Source organism: Rattus norvegicus, chromosome 19 (genome assembly GCF_036323735.1).
Source record: "Rattus norvegicus strain BN/NHsdMcwi chromosome 19, GRCr8, whole genome shotgun sequence".
NCBI lineage: Eukaryota > Metazoa > Chordata > Mammalia > Rodentia > Muridae > Rattus > Rattus norvegicus.
The window spans coordinates 54,376,400-54,403,612 of record NC_086037.1 but is presented as its reverse complement, the minus strand read 5'-3'; the positions used below and the strand labels follow the sequence as shown (position 1 = coordinate 54,403,612).

The 27,213-nt window shown below is 45.1% G+C and overlaps 1 protein-coding gene and 2 long non-coding RNA genes across 18 annotated transcripts in view; 1 reads left to right on the top strand and 2 right to left on the bottom strand.

Moving 5' to 3' along the window:
* Pmfbp1 (polyamine modulated factor 1 binding protein 1) overlaps positions 1–27,213 on the bottom strand; it is a 49,844-nt gene that overhangs the window by 13,793 nt on the left and 8,838 nt on the right. For 14 of the 16 annotated variants that reach the window (XR_001842203.3, XR_361827.5, XM_008772468.4 and 11 more), the window contains 7 exons: positions 16,666–16,914; positions 13,525–13,746; positions 6,876–7,046; positions 6,256–6,366; positions 2,728–2,854; positions 2,488–2,645; positions 839–1,079 (listed from right to left, as the gene is read on the bottom strand). Coding sequence is in view for 14 of the 16 variants with exons in the window: in XM_008772468.4 (XP_008770690.3) it covers positions 839–1,079; positions 2,488–2,645; positions 2,728–2,854; positions 6,256–6,366; positions 6,876–7,046; positions 13,525–13,746; positions 16,666–16,914 (1,279 nt within the window). In the remaining 2 variants the exon portion in view is untranslated. The remainder of the gene's footprint in view (positions 1–838; positions 1,080–2,487; positions 2,646–2,727; positions 2,855–6,255; positions 6,367–6,875; positions 7,047–13,524; positions 13,747–16,665; positions 16,915–27,213) is intronic. The other 2 variants (XM_006255571.5, XM_063277749.1) reach the window with 1 other exon arrangement.
* Positions 203–25,635, top strand: LOC134483362 (uncharacterized). Its single transcript, XR_010060225.1, has 2 exons — positions 203–448; positions 21,029–25,635. It is a non-coding gene; the product is annotated as an uncharacterized LOC134483362 (long non-coding RNA).
* On the bottom strand, positions 12,415–13,514 carry LOC134483363 (uncharacterized). The gene is made up of 2 exons (XR_010060226.1): positions 13,372–13,514; positions 12,415–12,900 (listed from the first exon to the last, which is right to left on the bottom strand). It is a non-coding gene; the product is annotated as an uncharacterized LOC134483363 (long non-coding RNA).

The window sequence follows — 27,213 nt, the reverse complement described above, 5'->3', positions numbered from 1 at the left end:
GTGGCTAATGTTGTCAGGACAGAGCTAGGAAGAGAGGAGCAAGGCTCCAATCTTCTATTTACACCGACAACCAACTCATCTAGCATTGAATGCACCTCTTTAGAGTGGCTGATGCAGTGAGTTTTATGAACTCTCAAGGTTGTATAGCTATCAAGACAAGAACATTGTCCCCGCACCAGGTGTGGTAATGGCACACCTTTCATCCCAGCACTTAGGAGGCAGAGGTAGGCAGATCTTTGTGAGTTTGAGGCCAGCCTGGTCTTCAAAGACAGCCAGGGTTGTTATACAGAGAACCCTCTGTCTTGAAAAACAAACACAAACCAAAACCAAAACCAAAACCAAAATCAAAACCAAAATCAAAACCACCCCAAATCACTGTCATCAATCCCGAAGAAACCCTGTACCCAAGGCAAGAGAAAGCAGTGGAGAAAGCAGTCTCCTCAGAGAGGTGAGCACATGTTATAGAACAGAGTGTGTTTGGAAGCTGGAAGGGGTGGGTGGGATTGAAAACGAAGGGAAGGAAGCAAGAGACAAGGTGTGTAGCGAAGGTCTTGGAGAAGACAGAGCTAAAATGCTATGTCAGGAAGCAAGGGCAGAACCCTGTCCTCTCTGGGACGTTCATTCATCTAAGGTGGCTGAGGGAATGATGGGACCAACAGGCTATAGCAGGGGCTTCAGAGGGGTTCTGGGGTTTAGAACTGAGAGTTCAGGAGAGTTGAGGGACTGCTGAGAGCTGCAAGATGAAGTTGTCGTCGGGGTGTGGACTAGGACCCTAGTGTGGCCATTTGGGGAAAGAGGTTTGGAAGTGTGGTGGGGCAGTGTGAGCTTGGGGTCTCACCTGACACTCTCAGCTGCTCCCTGGCCTCCTCAAGACTCTCCTTCAGCTTCTGGATCTCAGACCGAAGGCCCTCGTTGTCTATTTTGGATGTGCTCTGCCTCACTTCCTGGAGGTTTGCATCCAGTTCTTTTGTCGTAGACTGCAGCTTCTCCAGCTCCGTTTCTTTCTCCAAAAAGAGACACTGCACCTGTGTCAGTTTCTTCTCCAGCTCATTCAGCCTCTCGTCCTTGTCTTGGAGCAACTGAGGATGTGAGAGAAGAAGGGGTGCTGGGAGAGGCCTGAGTATCAGCCATACAAGTTATACGGCATCTTCGTGCACGCCACTGGCACGCCGTGCTGGGATATTCCAAGAAGCTTCTACATGAGCTCCTTGCTACCATTTTGGGTCCCCTCAGGTTATTTTTAACTGAAATAGCCAGATGGGAACTTTCGGAGTGCCAGCCAGAGCTACCTGTGTTCAAATCCCTCTGCTGGCTCCGTCCTTACTTAGAAAAAGGCCCAAGTCTTTACAGCCATGTCCCAGGAGGCTCATGGTCTGGTTCTGGTTAGGCTACCGTCTGGCCTGGCATCTGGGAACCCCCACCTGTCTCAGTCTCAGCTCGCCTCCTGGGCTGGAGGGTCTCTGGGCTTGCTGTGTGCTCTCCGTCTGGAGTGTTCTTCCTTAAGACCCCTGCCTTCAGCTCTGTCTCTCACATATTAGTCATTACACCATCGGTTTGACCTGGTAGGTCTGTCCCTGCCTTCCAATCTCTGCCCAGGGTCACCTCATCTGAGAAGCCCTCCATTACAACCCGGTAAAGCAGGCACCAAGCTGTTTCAGAAACTTGCCAATCTCCTCTGCAGCTCTTTCAGGATTAACATGTTAATTTTGTTACCCACTGGTGTGTGTGTGTGTGTGTGTGTGTGTGTGTGTGTGTCAGTGGCACAACTGTGTTTAGCATATCATAGGCAGTCAGGAGTGCTAAATGAACATATCTATGGGCGCCTTTTTTTTTTTTTTTTTTAACGCTCTGGATGCTTCTGTCTTGACTGCTGGGTTTCAGCCATATTTTAACACAAGAGGGAGGTTTTAATGATGAAAAACAATCAATTGTATTATTTTTTATGGTGCTGAGGAAAGTACAGGGTTTGAACTGTGCTGACCATCAAGGCTTGTACTGGTTTTAAAATCTTCCCGTTCTTGGCAACTGGTTCTCTGCTTTTCCAGGGACAGGTTTATAACAGTGGCGATAGACCTCATAGGCTGCAGCATGGCTCCACTAACGTCTCATATGCTCTGATTTATGCAGGCAAAAGATAACTGCGAATTTGTGTGTGTGTGTGTGTGTGTGTGTGTGTGTGTGCGTGCACACAATGTGGTTTGCTTTTGACACAGAGGCTCATTATGAAGCCTAGGCTGGCTTTGAACTTGTAATCTCCCTGCCCCAGCCTCCCAAATGCTGGGATTGCAGGCATACACACCACCGTGCCCAGCTTGACACCCAGTTTTCACTTGTTATTAGAAATGCCAAAGAAGTTCTGTGAGTGACGCCTGGCTGGGAGAGTCCTTGGTCTCTCTAGTAGCCACACAAAGCCGCTCCTGGCCAAGACCGGCTTCACACTTGGCCCCCGTGGCTGCACCAATCAGGACCCGCAGCAGGCTAACTCACCTTGTCCTTCTTTAGGGACAGCTTCTGTGACTCTGTGTACTGTTGCTGCAGATCTTGCAGCCGGTACTGCAGGAAGACAGTCTCCTTGTCCTTCTTCTCGATGACACATGACGTCTCTTCCCGCAGCCCGTGGAGGTCTAGCTCCAGCTTCATCATGTCTAGTGAGGCGAGACAGCGCTGCTTACCCACCCGAGGCCAGGTGCCCTCTGGCCCCAGCTTCGGCTCACAGTCCCGTTTTACCCTTCATGATCTTTTTCTTCTGCTCTGACACGGCTTCCAGCTCCAAGCGCAGGTCCTTCACGAGGTTCTGGTACTCCTCCACATGCAGGCACTGGCTGTCTTTCTGTTCTTGCAGGTACTTTAGGATCTAAGTGTTGGAAGGAAACAGAGCGGAATGGGAGGACAAGGAGCCAAGCGCCTCCCTCCCTCCCCCTCCCTCCCTCCCTCCCTCCCTCCCTCCCTCCTTTCCTTCCTTCCTTCCTTCCTTCCTTCCTTCCTTCCTTCCTTCCATGTTTTCTAGTCTTTAGTGTGTGCGTGTATGTGCAGGCATGTGTTTGTGTGTGTATGTGTGTGTGTGTGTGTGTGTGTGTGCACGTGCGCAAGCCAGAGGTTGATTTTTTGGTGTCTTCCTCAATCATTCTCTACCTTATCAATCAATCAATCAATCAATCAATCAATATCAATCAATTTTTGAGACAGGGTCTCTCTCACTGAATCTCACCCACTTGGCTAGACTGGTTCCCAGGATCTGTCTCTGCTTCCTCAGCTCTGAGATCGGACATACAACTCCGTTTTCAGTTTTTCATACGAGTGCTTGGGGTCAAAGTCAAGCACCCTTGCTCGCATAGCAAGCACTTTTGACTCAACTATATCTTTAACCCTTGGAAGGTGGCTTTCTTAAAGGCAACATGTCCATAGTCCAACCACCCAGGGACAGACAGCAGAGAAGAGAGTATCAAGAGGCCAGTGAGTGTTTGCAGTTCCTCAGGGGTGACAAAAATATTCTAGACCCAGACGGTAATAACTGTTGCCTAATCTTGTGAAAATACTAACAACCAAAGTGTTTCGTCAATGATATCTCAATCTGATAGACATTTAAAACTCATTTTAAGAGGGAACGGAAGACTTAGCATGCTCACACAGAATGCTATCCTGGCAATAATATCTAATGGAGTTTCCAGCTAGGAACCATCCTAGGAACCAGGGAGAGTGGGGCATAGAACACAGACCCTTGCCTGAGGAAGCTGGTCTTTAGCAGTGAGAGACAGTAATGGTAACAATGACCTACTGAGCTGGCCAGTGAGGGCTATGGGAGATACCACACACAGAGCAAAGCGAACACAGTAGTGTGTGTGCACAAGATGTGGGAAGGGCGTGCGCTGCCTTTGTAAGTAGGATGGTGGGTTGACCTCATTGGGAAGGGGATCTCCATGCAGGGACTTCCTGGAAAAGGGTGGGCGAAGGCATGGTGGAATACCTATGGGAGAGCTTTGACACAGGGACTGATGGGCCGTGGACAAGGAACTAGGTGGAGGCCCAAGGGGAGGCTGAAGGGGTCACCATGGGAACAGTGGAGGAATCGTGGGAATGATGAAGAGCTCTGGTCCATCCCACTGTGCTGGGTGCAGAGTTTCTTCAAATATTTCCTTTCATTCTAAGAAGGCATTGCCTTCCCAGTGCTGAGGAGGCAGGGCATGGGGCTGAGGCCAGAAATGGACGGCTTGGTACCCAGGGTGCTGAGGAAATTGTAGCAGCATCAAGATAGAGGTGCCCTGGAGAAAATCACCCAGTGTGGCTACTGTGGGGGTTCAAAGACTTACAGCAGCCCATGCCAACTGTGGGAAGGGGAGGTTTCTGGGAGAAGCTGATGTGCAGACAGCACATCTGGGTGGGGGAGGTGGGTGGAGTTTTGGGTAGGAAATACGAAATGGTGGGAGGAAGGTTGTTAGGGTTAGTTTTTATGTCAGCTTGACAAGATTTTACAAACCTCTGGGTATGTCTGTGAGAGTGTTTTCAGAAAGGTTCAGTCAAGATGGCAGACCCGGGGGAACGTTGGAGAAAGAGAGCTGAGGACCGACATTCATCCTCTCTCTGCTTCCTGACTGTGGATAAACTGTGACCAGTCACCCTCTGCTCCTGCCACCATGACTTACTGTCCTGAGGATACATGACTGCATCCTCAAAGTGTGAGCCAAAACAAATCTTTCTCCCCTCAAGGTGTGCCTGGCCAAGTATTTGGTCCGAGTAACGAGAAAAGTAATACATAGTTATTCATTCTCTGTGTCAGAGCAGCTGACATTCTTTCAAAGCAGCTATTGATGAGATGATGTTATGTAGCTTTTCCCTCTGAGATTGAAACATTTCATCCCGCAGGGAAACTTCTTAAAATAGAACAAACAACTCAAAATAGCTTCTGGATGGAGTCCCTGAAACTGACCAGATTCACCAGGCCCCTTCCCTGCCAGAGAAAGTCAAAGAGAGGCTGCCGAGGGTCACTCTTAGACAAGGCAACCTGCAAAGACCTTGAGGCCAGACCTAGAAGAAGCAGAAGTCAGCCAAGATATCTTGTATAGGTCAACTGAATCCCCTGGAAAGGTCCTTCTCCATCCAGCTGAGCAGCCTGCAGGCTGTGTAGTGTGCTCCAGGTTCCCAGCTTTTGAGAGCTGTCACCCGTGCTGGGTTAGGCTTTGGTGACCAGCTGTCTTTGAAACATTTCTGCTTCTGTGAGTCACCCCTCACCCATATTCTGGTAAGTAACCCTAAGAAAATGCACTGGTTCACCAGGCTGAACCTCGGTGGTCTCTGCACTTTGGTCAATGGTTCCCTATCCTGACTGAGAAGTCGGGATGAGATGCGTATCCTCAAAGCTCAGTATCCATGCCGCAGTCACCTGACACTGCAAAGTCTTGAAGAGTCTGCCTAACCACTAGAGGACCCCTTAGAGAACTCGTGTGTTGTTTCCTTTCTTAGCCCCTTCTATGCATACTCCTTCTCCATCCAGACCCAGGCACGCTTGCATGAACTCTCCTCAATATTATTCAAGCTGGTTTTGTCATAGACGTCGTGTTTAGGCGTGGAGGACTTAAGAGCTCACCTCCGGAGCTCATGACTACGGGTTCATCAAAACTTGCGGTTTGTCCATGTGGCTTAACTTCTTGTTTATTATTTAGAATCAACATGTGACAGCTCTTCTGAAACTATTTTACGTGCACACATTCGAGTTTGTTTGTGGGTTAGTGCATGAGAGTGCCAGTGCCCGTGGAGATTACATTCCTATAGCTGAGTTCCTGGAGTTTATGAGCCGTCTGATATAGGTGCTGGGAACTGAACTTGGATCGTTTGCAACCTGAGAGCTCTTAGGTGTTGAGTCATTTCTTTAGGGCAACTTTTGATACTGCTTTGAAGTTACAGAATAAGAAATAAAAAAAAGATGAACGGGTTTGTATTGATAACTTTCCCCCTATTTTCATCTCTGGGCAGATTCTATAAGTTTGTAGAGTCTGAATCTGTCAAGCCAACAGGAGTACTACCTTGCTAGGTTGTAACGTTAGAAGTGGATTAGAAGGTGGGTGAGTTCTACAGTCTACCTAACGCTGCCACAGTCTTTGGGGCTGGAGTACGGTATCCACAGTATCATTTTGGCAGGGCTGGACAAGATTATATAAACACAGAACACTTACAAATACTATCCAAATAATAATAATAATAAAAACCAACCGGAGAAACCCAGAGCAATCTCCCTCAGTCTAATCCCACAGAGAACCTCACCTTTGTGATGTCTTCACAGTCTTCTGAGGAGGTAGGGGGATGCCTGTGGGTGGCCGTGTAGGAAGCAAAGTCTGCTCGTAATTTTATCAAAGCCTCCTCACGTTCCAGAACCTGCAAGAGATCGCAGGTCAGTCAGGGGGAACGATCAGTAACACGTAGCGGGCTCTCTCTGCAGCATAGACTTGTGGTATGATTGTACAGTTCACAGTGCCCTTCCTGCAGTCTTGGGACAGAGAGGGAATTACACTCTTAGACTTCCATTGGGCTGTCTGTGTCAGACAGAGTGGTTTGCTTCACTTCTGTCAGCGGCCTCGTTTTGGATCCTTTCTGGACTTCTATGAAGTTTGCTTTAGGGAACAGGCTTAGGGGGGGCTTTGGGAAACGTGGCTAATTTACCAGTGGTCAAGAGTGTTTGATCACTAAGAAAGTTTCTTGAGGAGTGGGTGGAAGTACTTCAAGGAAAATGAAGGAACATGAAATTTGTGTTTACGGAGAGGACATATGCCACAAAAGAATATGATCAAGAGGCAGGGTCAAACATTTCAGGAGTCTTGGGTAAAGACTTTCTCATGGCTCTGTGGGGAGTCTGGTAGGGCAGTGCTCCAAAGTGAGGCTTGTACCAAAGAATTACTGCAGGCCAGTTTGTTCCGAAGCTCCTGGATTAGGTCGTCCTGTTCAGAAACCTTTTGCCAAACTTCAGACAGTCGCTTCAGGGTCTCCTGATGTTCTTGAATCATGCATGGAGAAGTGTAGATGCGAACCTTCGAGTGGTCACCTTTGTTCTCAGGGTCCTAGGACGTTTAAAAATAGTGAATTGGCTTTGTTTGGAATTTTCCAGTCGACTTCAGAGTCTCACTAGATGTTGCAGGGTATTTGATCATACTGTGAACCCAAAGATTGTGCTATTTACTGAAACAAACAAACAAACAAACAACCCCTGTTTCTAATGTCGCTCCACCTTAGCTTGCACCTTGAATCCCTCTAGATGGAATACAGACAGGCCCTTAGGGCACAGCATTAATCCCAATGAAGCTTCTGTTTTCGAAAGTGAAGTCTAATTGAGAGGCAGACAAAGTGATGAATCAGAGAAAGATTTGCCACAACTCTCCGAGAAGAGAGGGAAAAGGGAAGCTACTTGAGGGTAGTGCAGAGAGGGAGAGAAAGGAATGAGGCACAAGGAACAAGGACAGTTATACAGAGACAGGTCACAAAGCAAGAACAAGCTAAACAGAGAGAAGACAGAATGAGACGGAGTAAGAAGGAGCTAGAAGATTAGAACAGATTTCCAAGGTTAGTATCAGGCCAAGCAGAGCAATTCAGGAGAGGCCAAGAGAAAGAAGCCAGATTGAATCAGTCAGCTTGGAGAGGAGTTTAAGCCAGAGCAGCTGAGTTGAACCAGCCAACCAGAGTTCAGACAGAACTAGGAAGAGTGAGCTTATTCAGCAGCAAGCCTCAGAGGCTGAAAACATTGTAGGCCTAGATTAGATTGTATGGAGGTTAGAAGCTTCTGGGCCTCGGCCTAGATTAGCAGACCAAGGTAGTAAGCCTCAGAGACAATTACTACAGGAGAATAGAAGTTACGATTACAAGTAGACTCGTGTCCTAAAAGTGTATGTTCACCTTTGGTCAGCAGAATTTTGGTTAGAAAAAATAGCAGCCAGTGTAGACTCAACATGAAAGTACCCAACAGTCCTCAAAGGCATGCATCTGTGTGTTTTGTGACTCAGGTTCCCACCACTGCCCCCCCCCCCCATGACACCTTGTGTTACCAATGTTTTTGGTAGCTGGGACTCTATGTTCCAGGCATATCTGTGTGCATATCTGGATAGTTTTCTTTTACAAATGAGTGTTTCTGTACACTGTTTTAATGATGTGCTCAAGTGACAATTTGTTGAGGATATTTTTCCATACTGTTATTTGTAGATCTGTTGTATTCATTCTCTCTCTCTGTCTCTCTCTCTCTGTCGCTCTGTCTCTATGTCTCTCTCTCTGTCTCTCTGTCTCTCTCTGTCTTTCTCTGTCTCTCTCTGTCTCTCTCTCTGTCTCTCTGTCTCTCTGTCTTTCTGTCTGTCTCTCTCTGTCTCTCTCTCTGTTTCTCTCTCTGTCTCTCTCTCTCTCTGTCTCTCTCTCTTTCTGTGCATGTGTATGCTCATGTGAGTGGAGGCTAGATGTCACCACTGGGTGTCTTCCTCAATCATTCCCTGGTTTATTTTCTGAGACAGAATTTCCTCCTGAACCTGCAACTCAATGGTTCGGCTGGACTGACTGGCCAGCAAGCCCCAGGGGTTCTCCTGTCTCTCTCTCTCTCCTTGCTCCTGGATTATAAGAATTCTTTCAAGGTTGACTTTTTCACGTGGCTCCTGGGAATCAAACCTGGGTCATCATGCTTACAGGTTAAGTACTTTACTGAGCCATGTCCTCCAAGTCTATCTTATTCATAAAATTACTTTCAAATTGAATATAACGTTGTGTCTGTCTTCTCTTTACACGGTGACCTTGCAGGCAAGTGTGCATTTCTCTTCGACTCTTCGCTCTAGCCCTGCACCCTCTCCAGTTTTCAGAGAGGACAAAAAGTGCACATCCTTCTAGATCTTTTACCCCTGCACTGACATTATAAACAAATCTATAGGATAATGGGCGGCGTTGGATTCCTAAGACGTAACAGTGGATGTCTTAGAGGTGTATGGTGCACGTGCTTCTGCTCTGTGCTGTCTCGTTTTAAAATGCATTTAGTCAGCTTCTTGTTGATGAGCACACAGGCTGTTTGTAGTTCTTTTCTAAAACCAAGCTGAACCAAATGCTTTTGCACATTGACCTTTGAGTATCTTTGAGCAAATGTGTAGATTAAACTCCTAGAAATGTGGTCTACGGCCCAAACCAAAATAGATATTATATAACTGTCCTTCGAGGAGGCTAGAACACTGGACACTCTCATCAATAGGACTGTTCACCAGGGTGTGTGTGTGTGTGTGTGTGTGTGTGTGTGTGTGTGTGTGTGTGTGATAGCCAGAGGAAAACTTCAGGGGTCACCTTTAGCAATGCTTCCCACCTGCCTTGAGACAGGGTCTCATTGGCTAGAGCGACTGGTCAGCGAGCCGTAGGGGTCTTCCTGTCTCTGATTTCCCAAGCTGGGACTGCAAGCACCACCACCACACTCAGCCTTTTCACGTGGGATCTGGGGGATTGAACTCAGGTCCTTGTGTTTGCAAGGCGGGTGCTTTCTTGACTGAGCCACCTCCTCAGCTCCACTGTGTCTAAAAACTTTCTAATAGACAGCTGAACTCATGCATGACGTTCACGATCCATCTTGTCATCAGCCCGTGGTAGTGACGGGGAAACCGAGGCACATAGCTAAAATAGCTCAGAATTCTAGCCTGGATGGCAGATCCAGTCTCCATTAAATTTGTCTCCCTAACTCCCAAAGCACTCTAATTTCGGGCAAAGTTAGAAATAGTTCGTGTTCACTGGGCGTGAACGCTGCCTCTGAGCATGCTGGAGAAAGGTCAGCCAGTAACCCAGAATTGATCACACATGATGCGCATGTAAATAATTTAGCATACAGGAGGCGAAGGGTTGGAACCATAATAGGAAACTGAAGACACAGCAAGAAAATACCTACAGGTTCTGATATCATCTCCATACCATAGGATAAAAAACGGAAATTGAGTCGTCCATTAAGCTTGAGAGGTGTGATAAAGACTAAAAGAAAACGTCTTTAGTTTGCTCTGTCCCCTTCCCTGCCCCCAGGCCAGGGAAAAGAGATGACCTATCACCTCTGAAACACAAGATAGAGAAAGACATCACCTGCTGGGCTTTGGTCCTGGAGTCACACAAAACAGTGCCGTGAGGCGTTCAGAGACCCCGGGGAAGATGGTTTCATCAGTTTGTACATTTGGCTGACTAGCGTTCGAGATTCTGTCCAATCAATCTTTGGACAGACCAGAAAATATTGAAAAAGCTTGCTTGGTTGTGAGTACAACCATTTTTGAAAGAATTAAGAAGACATTATTTATAGGAAAAAGGAAAGTCTGGGAATGCGGGTTGGGTAGAGAGAGACCTAGATAGGCCCAAGGAAGAACACACACTGGAGTTGTTTGTCACCTTAGAGGGACAGCCGTTTCCTTTGAGACGTGAACTGTTCCAAAGCCCTAGAGAAATGCAGAAAGTTCCCCACTCATCTGGGGTCATCTGTGTCAGAGATGAGAGCACAAGGGGCCGGGGTTGTAGCTCAGGTGGGGAACTCTTGCCTACTATGTGCAAGACCCTGGGTTTAATTCCAGTAAAAAAATAAAGGTGGACAGATAGTCATATTGATAGATAGGAATTTAAACTGTCAAACTAATCTTGCTTCTTTAAATTTAATAAAAGATGTTTTAAAACTGACATCCCAATCAAGTAGCTCCCCAAATGGGGTTATTCTACATGGAAATGTGTTGATATGAGGACATATTATCTATTTCGTTAAAGGACAGTATAGCCAAAGCTGACTTTGAATTTCCTTTGCATCCTTGGCTGGCCTTGAATTTATGATCCCCCTACCTCAGTCTCCCAAGTGTTGGGATTGCAAGCATGTGCCCCCATGTCTGGCGGTGACAAACTCGAGAAAGCTTATTAGCAGGAGAATGGGTTCGTGTTTAGTGGTGAGAACTAGGACCAAAGACGCCCTGGAGGGCAGCTCAGTCCAGTGAGATGATAGGAAAGCTGGTCAGCCCCGCCTCCCTTCTCTCTGTTTTTGAGATGGTCTCACCACATATCCCTGGCTGTTCCCAAACTCACTATGTAGACCAGGCTGGCTTTCCAACTCGCAGACACGATACATCTGCCTCTACCTCCAGAGGGCTAGATTAAAGGAGTGTGCCACCACACCCGGCTTGAGTAAAATTTGAAGATAAAAGTGAAGTTAAAAAAAATCCATAATGTTTAGTTGCACATCTAGTCAGTAAGCTCAGTCAAGTGTCTGGTACGAGATAAATTCTTCTGTACACCAGTGATCATGCCGGTTTCTTTTTAAAGTATGTGTGCGTGTTTGTTTAGCTTGCACGTGTATCTGTGAGCCTTTGTGTGCAGTTCCTGGTGAGGACAGAGGAGGGCATCAGATCCCCGGAAATGGAGTTACGGACAGTTGCAGGTGGTGGGAATTGAATCTGGGTCCTCTGTAAGAGCAGTTCCTGTTAGTGTTCTTAACTGCTGGCCCACAGTTCAGCCCTTACACGTCTTAAGTGTGTAGACGTTCCTCTTCAGGCTGGACATGGTAGCTTTTTCAGTCAGCACTTAGGCAGAGGCAGGAAGATCTCTGTGAGTTCAAGACCATCCTGTTATAGAAAGTTCCAGACTAGCCAAGACTGCATAGTGAGACCCTATCTCGAAGTAAACAAACAAACAAACAAACCACCCCCAAATCCCACAAACAAATAACACAAACCCCCCAAAAACAAAAAAGAAAAACCACCCAAAAACCAAAACCAAAAACCAAAACCAAATAAACAGAAAAACCTCAACCAGCAAGCAAACCTCCTAGTGATAAAACCAGGCCTGTAAAGGAAAAGTGCAAACCTTTAGTGGAAACAAATGAAGAAAAATTATAACACACCATGCTCCTCAGGGCTCACTAACCTCCTAGAGTAATATATAATAAAATGTGAGCAACAGACAACATAGGTGTGAATTTCATCAGGACATCTAGGAATGCTTGAGGAAAGTTTGAAGTACATAGTGAAGGAGGAGGGGCTACAAGGTACTGTCAACAGGCCGTCAGTCACAGTCCCTGAGGAGCTCTGCCACCAGCAGAAGGAAAGCTAATGAGTGCGAAAGTCTTGAGAACCTTGTGTACCTCAGTATGGCTCCTGCAAGTGGATGCTTGAATTGGCGGGGAAGGGTTGGGATGTTCAGTGAATGGTTTTGGGGACCCCAGGAGAGTCACGTACATAAGTGTAAAATTAAAGCTACATCTCATTTCCTATGCACATATGGACTAAAAACTAAAGACATAAATATGAAAACTTAATAAAAAAATCCTTTTATGATCTTGGGTGTCAGGGAGGCCTTCCAAAGCAAGATGTAAAACCTGGTTTCTATAGGGATGTGGGGGTTTGACTCCACAGATGTTTAAAGCTCACACATGGTAAAAATGTCATTAATAAAGCCAAGTGAAATGTTATGGGTGGTGAGGGAAACTTGCGACACAGCAAAGAATTTTTATTATAGATATTAAGGTGCTCCCATAAGTCAATACAAAAGGAGTAAAACTACTCATTCCCCGGAAGCCAGATCCCTTCGGTAGTGAAAAGCTTCCTAGCAATCCTTGTCTAGCTGTTATGAGGGTGGCTGTTAGCTGCAGGCCATGTAAGGGCCTTTCCTGGGTCTTGAAGAAAGCTGCTTTGCCCAAGTCTCAGAGGGGCGGCCCACACTCAGTAGTTGGTAACATGCAGGTGGCAAGGTGACCTTTTCCTCAGCTTCAGCTCTGAGAGTTCCTGCAGCTCCCTGGCTCTCTTCGGAGTAGGCCGAGGCCTTTGGGAGACTGCACGACGTCTTTGCTCTTTGTGTAACCTAGCTTTGCTCTTCCCTCTCCTGTTGGCTAATGCCAAGATCTCTGTCTACGAACACTTGGATGCAAATCTACCCAGGCCTTTTCCTGGAGACTGACTTCTATTAGGATTAAAGAGAATGAAGATTGTGTTGAGTGAAAAGTTCCTTGCCCCTTCCTTCCGTTTCACATGACTTAGAAGGATTAAAAAAATATATCAAGGCTCTTTTAATTACTTCGGGTAAAAGTAGTAAATGGCAGAACCATTTTGGTTTACATGGCCAATTGCTCAAGGTCAGCACATCCTTTGATATAGCAATCATGACTCTCTCTCTCTCTCTCTCTCTCTCTCTCTCTCTCTCTCTCTCTCTCATCCACCCACCCCTGTTTCTGAGATGGAATGGGTTTTACGAAGGGGCCTTGAACTCTCTGTATGTACTAGGGATTGAACCCAGGGTTTCATGGATGCTGGGCAAGAACTCTATCAACTGAGTGCTGTCCCCACTCCTCCCAGCCCCAAACACCTGGTTAGGTAATCTTAAAGGAGATGTAAAAACTGTAAATTGATAAAACAAACAAACAAACAAACAAACCTGAATGCTACAAAATTGAGTGGCAGGAGGAACTCCTTTGGTAGGAAGTTCAAGCCTTGGGTAGAAGAGGCTAGGACCTGTAGAGGGAGCCACTGGAGAAGTGTCCGCCTGTTAGCGCTCCTGGCTAAGGGATGTGGCTTACTTAGGTCCTACCTGACAAATGAGTCCGCTAAGTTCCTCCTCCAGCATCTTCACTTGGCACTCCAGCAGCTCGATGTTGCTCAGGGAAGTCTGGTACTTGTCCCTGTAGAGGTTTAGGCTCCGTTCTAGGGAGACGATCTTGTCCCCTGCCAAGGCAAGCTGCTCTTGGGCCAGATGGAGCTTCTCCCCGGTGTTCTTACTGTGACTTCCCATCTCCTCCTCGTAGAGAATGACCTGGTAATGTAGGAGGGGAGGCACACTGAGGCCACGCAAACAGCCGACATGGAGGGGAAGATAGGACTGCGAGAGCCCATAAGTCTGAACTAGAAGCCTACATGGACAGCATTTACATGGGCCCCAGCTCAGTGTCAGGCTGAATGAAGTACTAAACAGGATGTCCTATTTGGTATCTGGAGAACCCTAATGACTTCTATTAGGATTAAAGAGAATGAAGACTGTGATGAGAGAAAAGTTCTCTGACATTTTTTTTAGGGGCTGAATAAACACTGGATGATGAACTGGAATGGGTTCGAGCCATTCCCTTTATTGGAAAGCCTTGGAATGCCCATGTCCTTTCTGTCCTGGGCACTCTCTAGGGATCTCATTTGGAAAGCACGGAGTCCCACACGGACACAGTTTCATGTCAGCAAATTCCCAAGAGACAGAGAGGGGCCACGATCTGAAGTTCCTCTGAGAGTTGTGCGATTCTTTTGCAAATGATTCTTCTGCTCTGTCATCCACTGACAGGAATCTCTGGGACACTCACGAGCCTCACACTGGGCGAGGTACGTAGAGGAGACGCAGTCTCACCTCTCTCATGGTGCTGAGGGGACTGGATTTTAAATTAGCAAGTGATTGTATGTGGTTGAGTGTGCTAAATTGCATGTCAAGTTATATGCGTTCAAAGAATCAAGAGTACCACCATGGAAGGCTTCATGTTGCTTCAAACTGTCCAACTCTGACAGAAATCGGCCCACTAATTAAGCTGGCGAAACCAACTGCTTCCCATCTGCGATTCCTCTCAGGAAAGGATCATTTAGTTTAAGGTATCTCTTAGGGCAAAAGGGGAGGGGTGTTAGATATTCATGTGTTATAACAGGAGGAGTCCCACTCACATTTCTACAGCACTATTTTTAAACATGTCCATGAGCACGCATGCACATACACATGCATCTATATGCATGTGGTGTGTATTTAGGACCAGCTCTGTTGGTGTCTGTTGACATTGGTCTGTAGACAGCGAACTTTGAGCATTCACTATTTCTTTGCACACAGCCCATTCCAGCCACAAGAACGTTTGGCTGTTTGCTCTTCCAACCAGAGGGGGAAAGCTAGAGAAGACATGTTAGTGAGTGACTGCCCCCAGGAGCGAATAGCAGTAGTGGATTTGATTGGGAAGTTCACTCTGAGGACAATTCCACAATATCATCCAGAGACCCCCCCCAACCCCCAGGGCTTGAACTCCCCTTGGCCTAGAGCCAGTAATCCACTCCATTTGGGATTTGCCCTTCTTGACCACACCTCATGCTTCCTCGAATCACTTCCCACATTTAGAACATGACTTTACTCATATGCTCGTCTTAGGGTCTGCTGTTGGCCGAACCCAGCTTTGGACAGGGGTGCGATGCCTCTGTGTTAATGGCATCGAGAGAGCTTGGCAGGATGTTTAGAATGAATTTCGCAGTGCTCTCTCAGATTGAGGTCTGGGAGTGACCAGTGTGCCTAGCCTATCCTTCTTGGTGGCTGAGCATCTATTTTAGATTGGGGGCAGTGATTTGTCTCCTTAAACATGACATTTCTTGGCTTCAAAGAACTTGCTTTAGGGGGTTGGGGATTTAGCTCAGTGGTAGAGCGCTTGCTTAGCAAGCGCAAGGCCCTGGGTTCGGTCCCCAGCTCTGAAAAAAAAAAAAAAAGAACTTGCTTTAGTCATGTGGAGTGTGTGTGGGTGTGTGTGTAACTTTTGGCAAGTGTCCTTATATGGTAGGTGTGTACTTTCTTCCCATCTTCCCTTTCACTTGGGTTATTTGGAATAAGGATGTGATTGCTAGAGCTCTGGCAGCCACCTTGGATGACTGAGGGAATGGAAGTCTTGGATGGACGTGGTGATAGAGCTAAAACATAGGCTTTAGGTTTGTGGTGATATGTGCTGTTTTCATAACCAACGGGTCACCCATCTCTGACTATCGCTAATAGCTCTTTCTGGTCCTTGTTGCTAAGCAGCATCCCAGCTAACTTGGGGGTTCCTTTATCCAAGCTGGACTCTGGCTTGGGGAATAGAGAACAGCCGGTCTTGAACACCTAAGAGCTTTGTTAAACCACAGTCGAAGCTCACAGACTTCCCCAAAGGGCATTTTGTGGGATCACCTTTCTTCCTTCCCATCCCAGCTATTTCCAGCAAACTCTTTCTAGGCTACACTATGCCCTTTAAAGACTTCCCTATACTCCCTCCAAGGTTCCCTTTAAAGTCCCTGGAGTTAGTCTTTCAGCAAAAGCACTGTCTAAATTACTCCTTGGAGTTTATGTGAAGCCTGAAAGAAGCAAGTGTAAGGGGAAGGCACGCCCATGAGTCCTGCCTGCCGTATTAGGTAGAACCACAGTGCTAAGGCTCTCTGTGTCCTTCCTGCTAAACCCATCTTGGTTCTGTGGGTCTTTGGGATTTACTTGGGACTTCATAGGCAGGCTGTCCTTTGCCCTGGAGCATCAATCTAAGTGGATGTCCAGAAAGGACTGTCTCTAAGGCTCTAAAACTGTAGCCTGAAGAAACAGAATGGCGCTCAGTAACCACTTAGAGCCAGTGCTGGACCAGGGGCTGGGCGTCCTATCATCTGTGCAGCTGACTTTCCTAAAAATACTTGATTTAATGGGCCTTTTGTTTATTTTTTTTCTCTGAGAGACCTGGAGTCTCTTCTATTTTAATATCCATAACAATATGGAATGGATGGCCTCTCATGCCACACATGTGTGTACTCAAAGCCTATACCCCACATCCCATACACACTAACACTGTTTTCCTCAACCTACTCATGCCAGTCCACTTCCTTTCCCTTTGCTAACCTCCCTTTGAAAGGCAGGGCTTGCCGTATGGTAGGCAGCGCCCGAGTGCTGGAGGAACAAGGGCAACCTGGGACACATCGAAGGTTAACCTCAGGATACCTCATCTTCCTTGAGTTTGCAGTGATGGTGAAGAACAAGAAGGTCAGAAGTCTGCTTCTCCAGGATGGACTGGTACTGCAGGAGGGAGCGGTAGGAAGCCTGCAGCTCCTGGGTGCGGATCTCCAGCTCCTGCTGCAGGGTCAGCAGCTTCTTCTTCAGTTGCTGAAGTTGTCTGAGGTGATACTGCTTATTGGACTTGAATTCCACCTGGTTATCTGTGAATACTAATGTCTGAGCTTGCTTCTTGTTCTGTAACACAGACAGGATATACAGAAGAGGGTTAGAAGACCATAGAGAGCATAGAGAGCCGCCCTTTGGCTTTCATGTTTTCATCCACAGAGAAATTTCTAAACAGTTCACTACATTCCCAGGGAATCTGTCACTTCCTAGTCCTACTCTGCAAGAAGGAATCTGAAGAATTAAAGACCGTTCTTTAAATTTTTGAAAATTACATTTTTTTATTTGGGTGAGTTGGGGGGAGGGTATGTGCCTACTGTGGTCTACATGTAGAGGTCAGAGGGCAACTTTTGGAATTGGTTTTCTCCACCTACCCTCTGAATCCTGGAGATCCAACTCAGGCCATCAAGAGTGGTGGCAAGTTCTTTACTCTCTGAGCCACCTTACTGTGCTGTGCCCCAATCCAGAAGAAAAGTATCATGCATATAAATGATCTAGAGGTATGGTTTATGCTGTGTATACATATTACTTATACATAGAAAGATGGCGAACTGGACTGGGAGGAAGTGAATTTTTAGTCAATGGTTCTTGAGCTGAATTTAGTTATTACAAGTACCCAGTTAACAGGACACTGAAATTGCTGGGTTCTGGGGCTTCTGGACTGTGGAAGGCAGACACAGTGCTTACATCTGGGCACCTACTGTCTCTCCGGAAGAAAGATGTGACCTGGTAAATGATGTGTGAGTGTGTGTATGAGTGTGTGTGTCTGTGTGTGTGTGTGTGTGTGTGTGTGTATGTGAGTGTGTGTGTGAGTGTGTCCTGGCAACTCCTTGATGTAGTGTTTCTTAATTTTTGCCTGTAGTTATTTCTGTGGGTCTAATATTCTTCTTGCATTATAAATTCCCACAGAATAATGACTATGTCTGTTTCTACAGGGCATAAATTAGAGATTTCTGGCTATGCCTTTGGATAAAAGGGACAAAAGGCTGGCCTTAGAAATTTTGTTGACTCTCTAGAACTTGAGCCAATGGCCTTGATCACACTAACAGAATACATGTAAGAAAACAGCATTCAAACAGGTTTTGGAATATTTTCTTTTTTCCCCCTTTTTACTCTTTTCATATATGAATACCGAATTTTCCTAATTTCCATCCCTTGTCTTCCCATCTTCCCCTCCAACTCCTCCCATGTCTCTCTTCTCCCTTTGAAATTCATGATCTCTTACTCTTTAATTATGAACTCTATCAACTATTAATCTATCATTTATCAATCATCTGTCTATCTGTCTATCTATCTCTATCTATCTATCTATCTATCTATCTATCTATCTATCTATCTATCTATCTATCTATCTATCTACCTTCCTACCTACCTACCTACCTATCTACCTACCTACCTATCCATCCATCTGGCCTATTGGGCCCATTTAGTGCTGACTGTAGGGCTGAGTTGGAATTGAATCTGTACAGGGTCTTGTCTATGGAGACAACTAATTCTTTTTCTCAGCAGCCCTTGATTGCTTGTAGCTCTTCATTTAGGGGAGAGTCTTGTGAGGTTTCCCTCATTCATGTTGTTATGTAAACTGGTGCTGCCACTTAAGCATCCATATGGTAGAGGACTCAGATGCAGCTTCCCGGTCTCATCCTGATCTTCTGCCTCTTACAATCTACTCATCTGACCTTCCATGATTCTTTCTAAGCCTTAGGCTTTGGGGTGGAAGTGTAGATATCTGTCACTTGGAGTTGAGCAGTCTGCGGTCTCTGTCATGCAAATTAGGATGGTCCTTTTCCATTCAAATTCAGCCCTGGTCCAACACTAGGGTCATTTGTTCTCTACTTTTTGCCCAAGTTTTAGATCTCTGTAATTGTTCCTATCTGCTGCAAAAAAGCAGGTTCTCTGATGAGGGGTGAGAGCTACTGATCTGTTGGATATAAGGATACATTTTAGAATACAGTTAGAAATTATATTGGTTTAGAAAATGTCAGGGGTAGGCTCTGGGGTTTATGACATCTAGGTAGTTGTCTAGGTCTTCAGAATCAGGTATGAAATTTCTTCAGTGAGAAATTCTTGAGTGAGCCTTCAGTTAAATCAGGCAGTGGTTGGTTCCTCACAAGGCGAAGCTGCCCCTATTGCACCTATCTTGCCTATCTTGTTGTGGTTTATAGGTTTTCCAGCTTCCCAAGACTTTTGATTGTTTTTCTCCTTGGCAGCTCACAGAGCACCTCCATTACTATGCTAGTCAGTCTTTAGAAGGCTCCCGGGTCAGTTCTACTTCAATTCCTCCCAGGCCTGTGTTCAAAGTATGTGGTATGGGCAGCACTAGGACCTTGAAAATCATTTGCTTATTGAGAACACTGGACAAGGGCTGACGGGCGAAGCAGACTATGCTATACACGCTAGCCTAGGGCAGTGACGGGTTGTCTTCCTATGCTCAGATGAGTTCTTTTATGTGTAGCTGGTGCCATGTGGAGGAGGATGGTCATATTGGTTGGTTTATGGGAGCTTAACATGAACCACTGTGCATGAGCTTCTAGTCATGTCTGTCATGCAGATCAGGACAGCCCTAGTTGGTCCAAATTCAGTTCTGGCCCAAGGCTAGGGTCACAGAGCACTGGGCTGCAGCTCTGTGGTGTCATTCCAAGCCACGGCTTGGTCTGTCATGGTTTCCAGGCTTGTCTGGGACTTCGTAGGGAGAAAGACTGACTTGGAGGAGGGAAAAAAGGTGACAACACTCATTTGCATCTCCCATGTATCACGTGATGTGTTCTACAATAGGGTGTCACCTTCAGGTTCCTCCCAGAACCAAGAGCAATGACAATTGCTATACCGTTTTTCAGTCTCTTGGACTCTACTCAAGGGCTTAAAAATGAACATTTCTATAGTTTTATTAAACTTTAATAATTTATAAAGGATAAAAATCCTGCCATTGATAATCATGCAACTTGATAGTTGGGCTATATTTATAGAATTATGAGAGTGGTCTGTGGAGATGACTCAGCTAGGAAAGTGCCTGCTGTATCATCATAAATCAGGTCAGATCTCTTTCTGGAAGCCAGGTAAAAACCGGGCGCTGTCACCGGGGTCTGTAGAGATAGCACTGGTTACGGGGAGAGAGTGGGGCAGGTGGGGTAGTCAGGTTACCCAACCAGTGAACTCTGGATTCAGGGAAGACCCTGTCTCAAGAGATAAAGGACAGTGGAAGGCACCTCATGTTGCCTCTACATGTATATGGATATATGCATATGTGCATTTTACACGCACACACACACACGCACACACATGAGTGTCTGTGGGCACGAGAGAGACAGATACACAAGAGAAACTAGAGAATAGTAGTGTGCTTCGTGGGCAGAAGTAGCACACAGCAGAGCAAAGCAGATGGAGATGAGACAAGTAGAGTAGAGTTGGTTGTTGTTTCAGAGTAGAAGTTGTTATGGAAAAGGTTATAGAGAAGGGGGGTTGAGTTCACATGGGAAGGAGGCAGGAGAATGAGAACAATAGCCGTTCCAGAGACAGATAATAGACAAATCTATAGACAAGGTGCAAATCTGCCTGGTGGGATCTGATATCCCTGGGTAAACTCCAGCCACTGTGCATGTTTCCAAGCAGAGACCATAAAGGCAGGGAAGCAGTGTGAGAGGAGGTGAGAAATAGGACACCAGGTCCTGTAGGGTAAGGAGGCCATTACGAAGTCCCCAGGTTCTTTCAAGAGGTGACAGTTCACTGGAAAGTACTGTGAAGGGAATTACACCGTCTTTTGTAGTGTTTACAAAGGACACATGGCATGTTCTACTGAAAGTCAACTGTAAGAAAGCAAAGAGCAGAGAGAGCACAGAGGCTTTTGGAGGGATCCAGGCGATGAGGGAGAGTGTGTGGTATGGGACAAGGGTGGAATAATGGAAGTTAGGAGAAGTTGATAGATTCTCGATATATTTTGAAAACAGCCACCAGAATTCACTGCTGGGTTAGATGTTAGACTGTGGAAGAATTGTGGCCATCCAAGAGTGATTTTAATGGGTTAGCTGGGGGTCACTGGAGAGATGGAGTTTTAGTGAAACTTAGCTGAGACCCTAAGGAAAGAAAGCTTAAGTTGGATGGGTGGTGTAGCAGAGTCCAGGTGGAGGTACAGCCCAGCTCAGAAACAGAAAGACAGATGCTGACTGCGTGAAGCCTATCTCATTCACAGGCCTCAGAGTTGAGAAGATGAACAAGAAATGGCCCACCATGGTCACCGGCGACAGAAATATTCAGCAGAGACAGGGTGAACACGTGGACCAAGAACCTCTTGAATGCAGCTGCAGGGAAGGCGGTGAGATGTCTCGCCAAACAAAGATGAAAGTTGTTCCCCTCTTGCCCCACAACCCATCTCCTTTCCCTCCCAGGTCTCTCCCTCCCTTCTCCTTTGTGGTTGCTTTCTTCTCCCTCCCAAGTGGGACTGAGGTGTCCTCAACTTGGGCCCTTCAGCTTGTTTAACTTTTTGAGTTCTGTGGACTTTATCTTGGGTATTCTGTACTTTTTCTTTGGCTAATATCCACCTATTAGTGAGTACTTACCATGCATGTCCTTTTGGGTCTGAGTCACCTCACTCAGGATGATATTTTCTAGTTTCATCCATTTGCCTGCAAAACCCAGGATATCCTCGTTCTTAATAGCTGAGTGGTACTCCATTGTGTAAATGAACCACAATTTCTGTATCCATTCTTCTGTTGTGTGTTGTCTGTTCTGTTGTGTTCTCTGGGCTGTTTCCAGTTTCTGGCTGTCACAGATAAAGCTGCTATGAACATAGTGGAGTATGTGCCCCTGTGGCATGGTGGGGCATCTTTTGGGTATATTCCCAAGAGTAGTATTGCTGGATCTTCAGGTAGATCTCTCTCCAATCTTCTGAGGAACCTCAAAATTGATTTCCAGAGTGGTCGTACCAGTTTGTAATCCCACCAGCATTTCTCTCCACATCCTCACCAACTTGTGCTGTCACCTGAGGTTTTTATCTCAGTCATTCTGACAGGTGTAAAGTGGAATCTCAGGGTTGTTTTGATTGCATTTCTATGATCACTAAGGACTTTGAACATTTCTTTAGGTGCTTCTCAGTCATTCAAGATTCCTCTGTTTCGAATTCTTGGTTTAGTTCTATACCCTGTTTTTTGATTGGGTTGTTTGGTTTTCTGGTGGTTAGTTTCTTGAGTTCTTTGTATATTTTGGATATTAACCCTCTATTGGATGTGGTATTCGTGAAGTTTTTTCCCAATCTATAGGTTGGCAATTTGTCTTATTGACCATGTCCTTTGCCTTACAGAACCTTTCCAGTTTCATGAGGTCCCATTTATCAATTCTTGATCTTAGAGTGTGAGACATTGGAGTTCTATTTAGGAAATTTCCCCCTGTGCTAATGAGTTTAAGGGTCTTTCCAACTTTTTCTTCTATTAAATTGAATGTATCTGATTTTATATTGAGGTCCTTGATCAACTTGGACTTGAGCTTTGTGCAAGGTGACAAATATGGATCTATTTTCGTTTTTCTACATACAGACTGCCAATTAGACCAGCACCATTTACTGAAGATGCTTTCTTTTTTCCATTGTATATTTTTGGCTTCTTTGTCAAAGATCAAGTGTTCATAAGTGTGTGGTTTTCTGGGTTTTCAATTCTATTCCATTGATCCGTCTGTCTGTCTCTGTACCAATTCCATGTAGGTTTTTTTTTTATCTCTATTGCTCTGTAGTAGAGCTTGAGGTCAGGGATGGTAATTCCCCCAGAAGTTCTTTCATTGTTAAGAATTGTTTTTGCTATTCTGTTTTTTTAACCTTTCAGATGAATTTGAGAATTGCTCTTTCCATATCTTTGGAGAATTGTGTAGGGATTTTGATGGTGATTGCACTGAATCTGTAGATTGCCTTTGGTAGGATGGCCATTTTTACTATTTTAATTTGCCAATCCATAAGCATGGGAGATCTCTCCATTTTCTGAGATCTTCTTTGATTTCTTTCTTGAGAGACTTGAAGTTATTGTCATACAGATCTTTCACTTGTTTGGTTAGGGTTACCCCAAGATATTTCATATTATTTGTGGCTATTGTGAAGGTAGTTGCTTTTCTTTCTCAGCCTGTTTCTCATTTGTATAAAGGAAGGCTTTACAGCATGTAGCGATAGATGTCTATGTCTGTAAGAAATACTGTTAGGTGCTCTCAGTCTTCCCAAGCTAAGAATGCTGTCCTTCTCACAGCTCTTCTGTAAATGAGGCTTGGAGAGAAGAGGTGGTTGGGCCTGCATGTGCATGCACAAGCGTGTGTGAGACTGTCTCTGTTTGTTTGTCTCTGTCTCTGTCTGTCTCTGTCTCTGTCTGTCCTCTGTCTCTGTCTGTTTCTCTGTCTCTGTCTCTGTCTCTGTCTCTGTCTCTGTCTCTCTCTGTGCATGTACTCTCGAGCACAGGACACAAGTCTATGTACAGGGAAATCTCCAAGAGCCCAAATCCTCTTGTCTATATGGATAGAGGAACTATTGGAAGCTACGTGGGGAAAAATTCTTGCAGTTAAATACTTACTGTGGACTAAGTTAAAAAGAGGTGTGAACATTTTGGGTTAGGGTTGATTTTGAGGGACTTGCTTCACTGAAGAAAATACCCCCAAGTTCCCTGTTATTTTTGCTCAATTTATTTTTTTCTCCCTCTTGGTGTTTTTTGAAGGCAGACCAATTGCCGAGGGTTAGGACCTTGGATCTAATATGTAACAGATTTGGATCTGCTTGTCCACTGCTGGATGCCCCAACTGAAAACCAGCTGCCATCTCCTAATGCATATTCATTCACTGCACCTCCTTTTTTTTATGTCTCCACTTTGCTCTTCAATGTCCAAAAGAATGAGAAAAACATTCTTTGAGAGAGGCGAAATTGTCTCTCAGACTTTTCCTCCCTGTACCTGGGGATGCCAGGAGAATTCAGAATTGCTCATTGACTTTGAAGCTTCCTGTGAGTGTAGAGTGTCTTTTCCTGACTACTGTGTGAGGAGGTCTACACTCCGGCAGAAATCCTAATGAGCTCTGAGTCACTTCGCTTCCTCACAGGTCACGTGGGATTTTTCTGGATTTTACTTTATTTCAGGTAACAGATAATGGGGGTGATTTGAACTCTTGCCATTCACAGTAAACATAGCACCTTACTAATGTACCTGATTGGGAAGGTCCAAGAGCTGCTTAAATCCACAGAGAGGCTAGGATTTTATGGGATGGGAATTTTAGACATTTGTAATTTAAGAGATATCTATAGGTTTGGAGAAAGCAAATTTTAAAGACTATGAGAAAATGTCTAAAAATGAGTTCAGACCTAGTAAATTTCAACTTATTTGTCCGTATATATTTAAAAGTGTATTTTTCTTAACTCTTGATAAATGTGAAATAATACACGATAGGCTAAATCCATATTTTACTTACACGTTGTGAAAGGACAGATTCAGAGACTCACCACTACACTTTCTATTATAGGTGTGTGCACATGTGTTTGTGTACACACAGGTGGCTGTACATACGTATGGGGCCAGAGGTTGACATCAGGCATCTTCCTCAGTTAATTGTTTTGAAATGGGGTCTCTTATTGGAATTGGAGCTTGTTGCTTTGACAAAGCTAGCTCTGAGTTCTAGGAATCTGCCATCTCCTCCTGGCCCTGGGGGTAGGCTCATAGATGTGAGCCACCACACCCGTCTGTAACATGGGTGCTGAGATGTGAATTCAGGTCCTGTGCTTCTACTTTACCCATGGAACCATGTCCCCTAGTCCTGGTCTTCTAGAAGTTTCCTCTTAGTGAAGCTACAGATATTATATTCTTCCTCGACTTTTAATTTGGGATCTGGAACAAAACCAAGTGAATTTGAAGTACTCTTAGAGAAGTAACACTAGCTCTTCGGGTAACTGTCCAGCATTGAATGCGATGCTTGAGGCCATCTGGTCTACCAGATTTCTCAGCTAGATTTATGCCCTTGTATCAGCCACATGAAAAGCTGGAGATCTCTGGCTGCCCAAAGGAACTGCTCACATATTTAGTCAACCTTTCAGCTCCACCGTGGTCCAAAAGATTATAGCTGTTGCTCCTTCCTTGCCTATAAGGCCACTTGATCACAGAAGGAAATTAATTGGCCTGGCATGATTCTTTTTTTGAAAAGTCACGTTGGTTACCACCCAATACTTTGTGCTTTTGAAGTTGATGCTAATTGATTGATGTTAAGTTCTATATTTTCCCTGATACTGAAGTGAATCTGACAGGTCTATAATTACCAGGATTGTCCTTTCTTCCTTTTTAAAAAGATGAGCACTTCATTTACCCTTTTTTTCAGTCTTCAGGGACTTTCTTTATCCTCTTGAGTTCTCAAAAATTATCACTAGCAGCTATGTAATAACACCTGCCAATTCCTTAAGCACTCTTAGAAGAATATCATCAGGCCCTGCTGATTTGCCTAGAGCCGGCTTTTCAAAATAGCTTTTAACCCTTTACCCTCTCTTCAGCTTGCATGCTCTGCTGTCAAAGGTTGGCATTGTTCCGATAACTGTGTCCCTGGTGATTTCCTTTATTCGTTTAAGAACTTAGTGTTTCTCTGTCTTTCCCCCAATCATTGCCACGAACTTCTTTTCTAGTCTTGGAGGTGCTGAGTGAGCTCTTGGTGTTGCCAGGTCAGCCTTCCCCATCAGTAGCGAAGCTCGTCTGTTACTGCCGGTGTCATCTGTGTACTTTTCTTGTTGAATACAGAAGAGCTGGGTGCTCAGTAACAGGCATTTTGTTAAAATAAATGTTTGTGGTTCAGACATTCTTCTAACATGAGATCCATGTCTGTTTTTTTTTAATCCATTGGGAATGATTTTCTCTCCACAGACAAATTCCAAAAATAGGACAAATTTCCCATGGATCCTCCTTTACTCGTTCCCAGTCTTAACTTCATATGCAACCAAACTAAGAAATCGATGCTGGGAGGGTATTAGGAGTGAAACCAGATACCGGTTTTGAATTTTACGTATTTTTCCATTAGTTTTTATTTTCTGTTCTAGGATCCAATTCAGGACCACACACTGCATTTAGCAAATTCATTACAATCGCCTTTATTACGATGATTCAAAAGGATATCTTACGATAACGCTCACCAGGCTTCTGCTAATCTTTAGACATTCAACTAATTAGCTTCACTTGAAAGGATAACATTTGTTTTTATATCTTTTAATGCTAAAAAAGATCTCCTCCTCCATACATCTCCAAAATTAGTTCAACAATAGGAGCTCCAGTATGTTGGCATGTTCCCCATTCCTCAACGTGAATAAAACCTGGGTAAACTGTTATTAAGGTTCTTCTTTTTCTGATTATTATTTATTTATTTGGTTTCAGTTTGTGTATGTGTGTGTGTGTGTGTGTGTGTGTGTGTGTGTGTGTGAGAGAGAGAGAGAGAGAGAGAGAGAGAGAGAGAGAGAGAGAGAGAGAGGTGTGTATGTTTCTATGTGCATTTGTGTGGAGGCTACCAGTTGATGTCAGGCACCTTCCCCAGTTGCTGTCCACCTTATTTTTTGGGAAATGGTCTCTCACTAACATGCAGCTTTCCTATTCAGCTTGATAGGCTGACTGACAAGGCCCAGGGCTCCCCAAGTGATGAGATTATAGGCATGCACTGCCACAGCATTTTATAGGGGTACCTTTTATTTGCCACTTCTTATCTAAGCTCTGAGGATTCAAACTAAGGCCCTCGTGCTTGAGTTTCAGAGACTTTACCTAGCGAATCATTTCTCCAGCTTCTGACTTGTTTTTAGAGACATGTCTTGCTGCATAACTCAGGCTAGCCTGCAACTTGCTACATAGGCCGTGATGGTCTGAAGCTGGTAATGCCCCCACCTCAAGCTTCCTAGTTCTGGGATTTCAGGTGTGGACTATACCGGTCTTTATTCATGTTATTTTAATGTCTCTGTTGTTCTTTCTTTTCTTTCACTTTGAGTCACTTTGACTAGAATGATGGGCATAAGGTACGAATTGAAGGAAATGCTCAGCCTTCCAGTCAGGCAAGTACCCAAAGGATGGTGCCCAAAGCCTAAAGTGCCCATAAGTTCTGTACCCTGGGTACCCTACTTTCAAATAATTCATTATCTTAAAACAGTTCTATTTTAAATTGTAATTGTTTATCTGTGTGCATCTGGGTGAGGGTTTGTGCAGATGAATGCAGTGTTCATGGAGGTTAGAAGAGGGCATCGGGCACCCTGGAGCTGGAATTTTGAGAGGTTGCTTGCTGCCTAGCACTGGGAATCAACTCCAGTCTTGGTCTTTGGCAACAACACTGTGGTCTTAATGGCTGAGTTAGCTCCCTAGCCCCAGAACCTTACTTTGGTTGCTACAGTCCGCTTGTCTCTGGGTTTTGGAG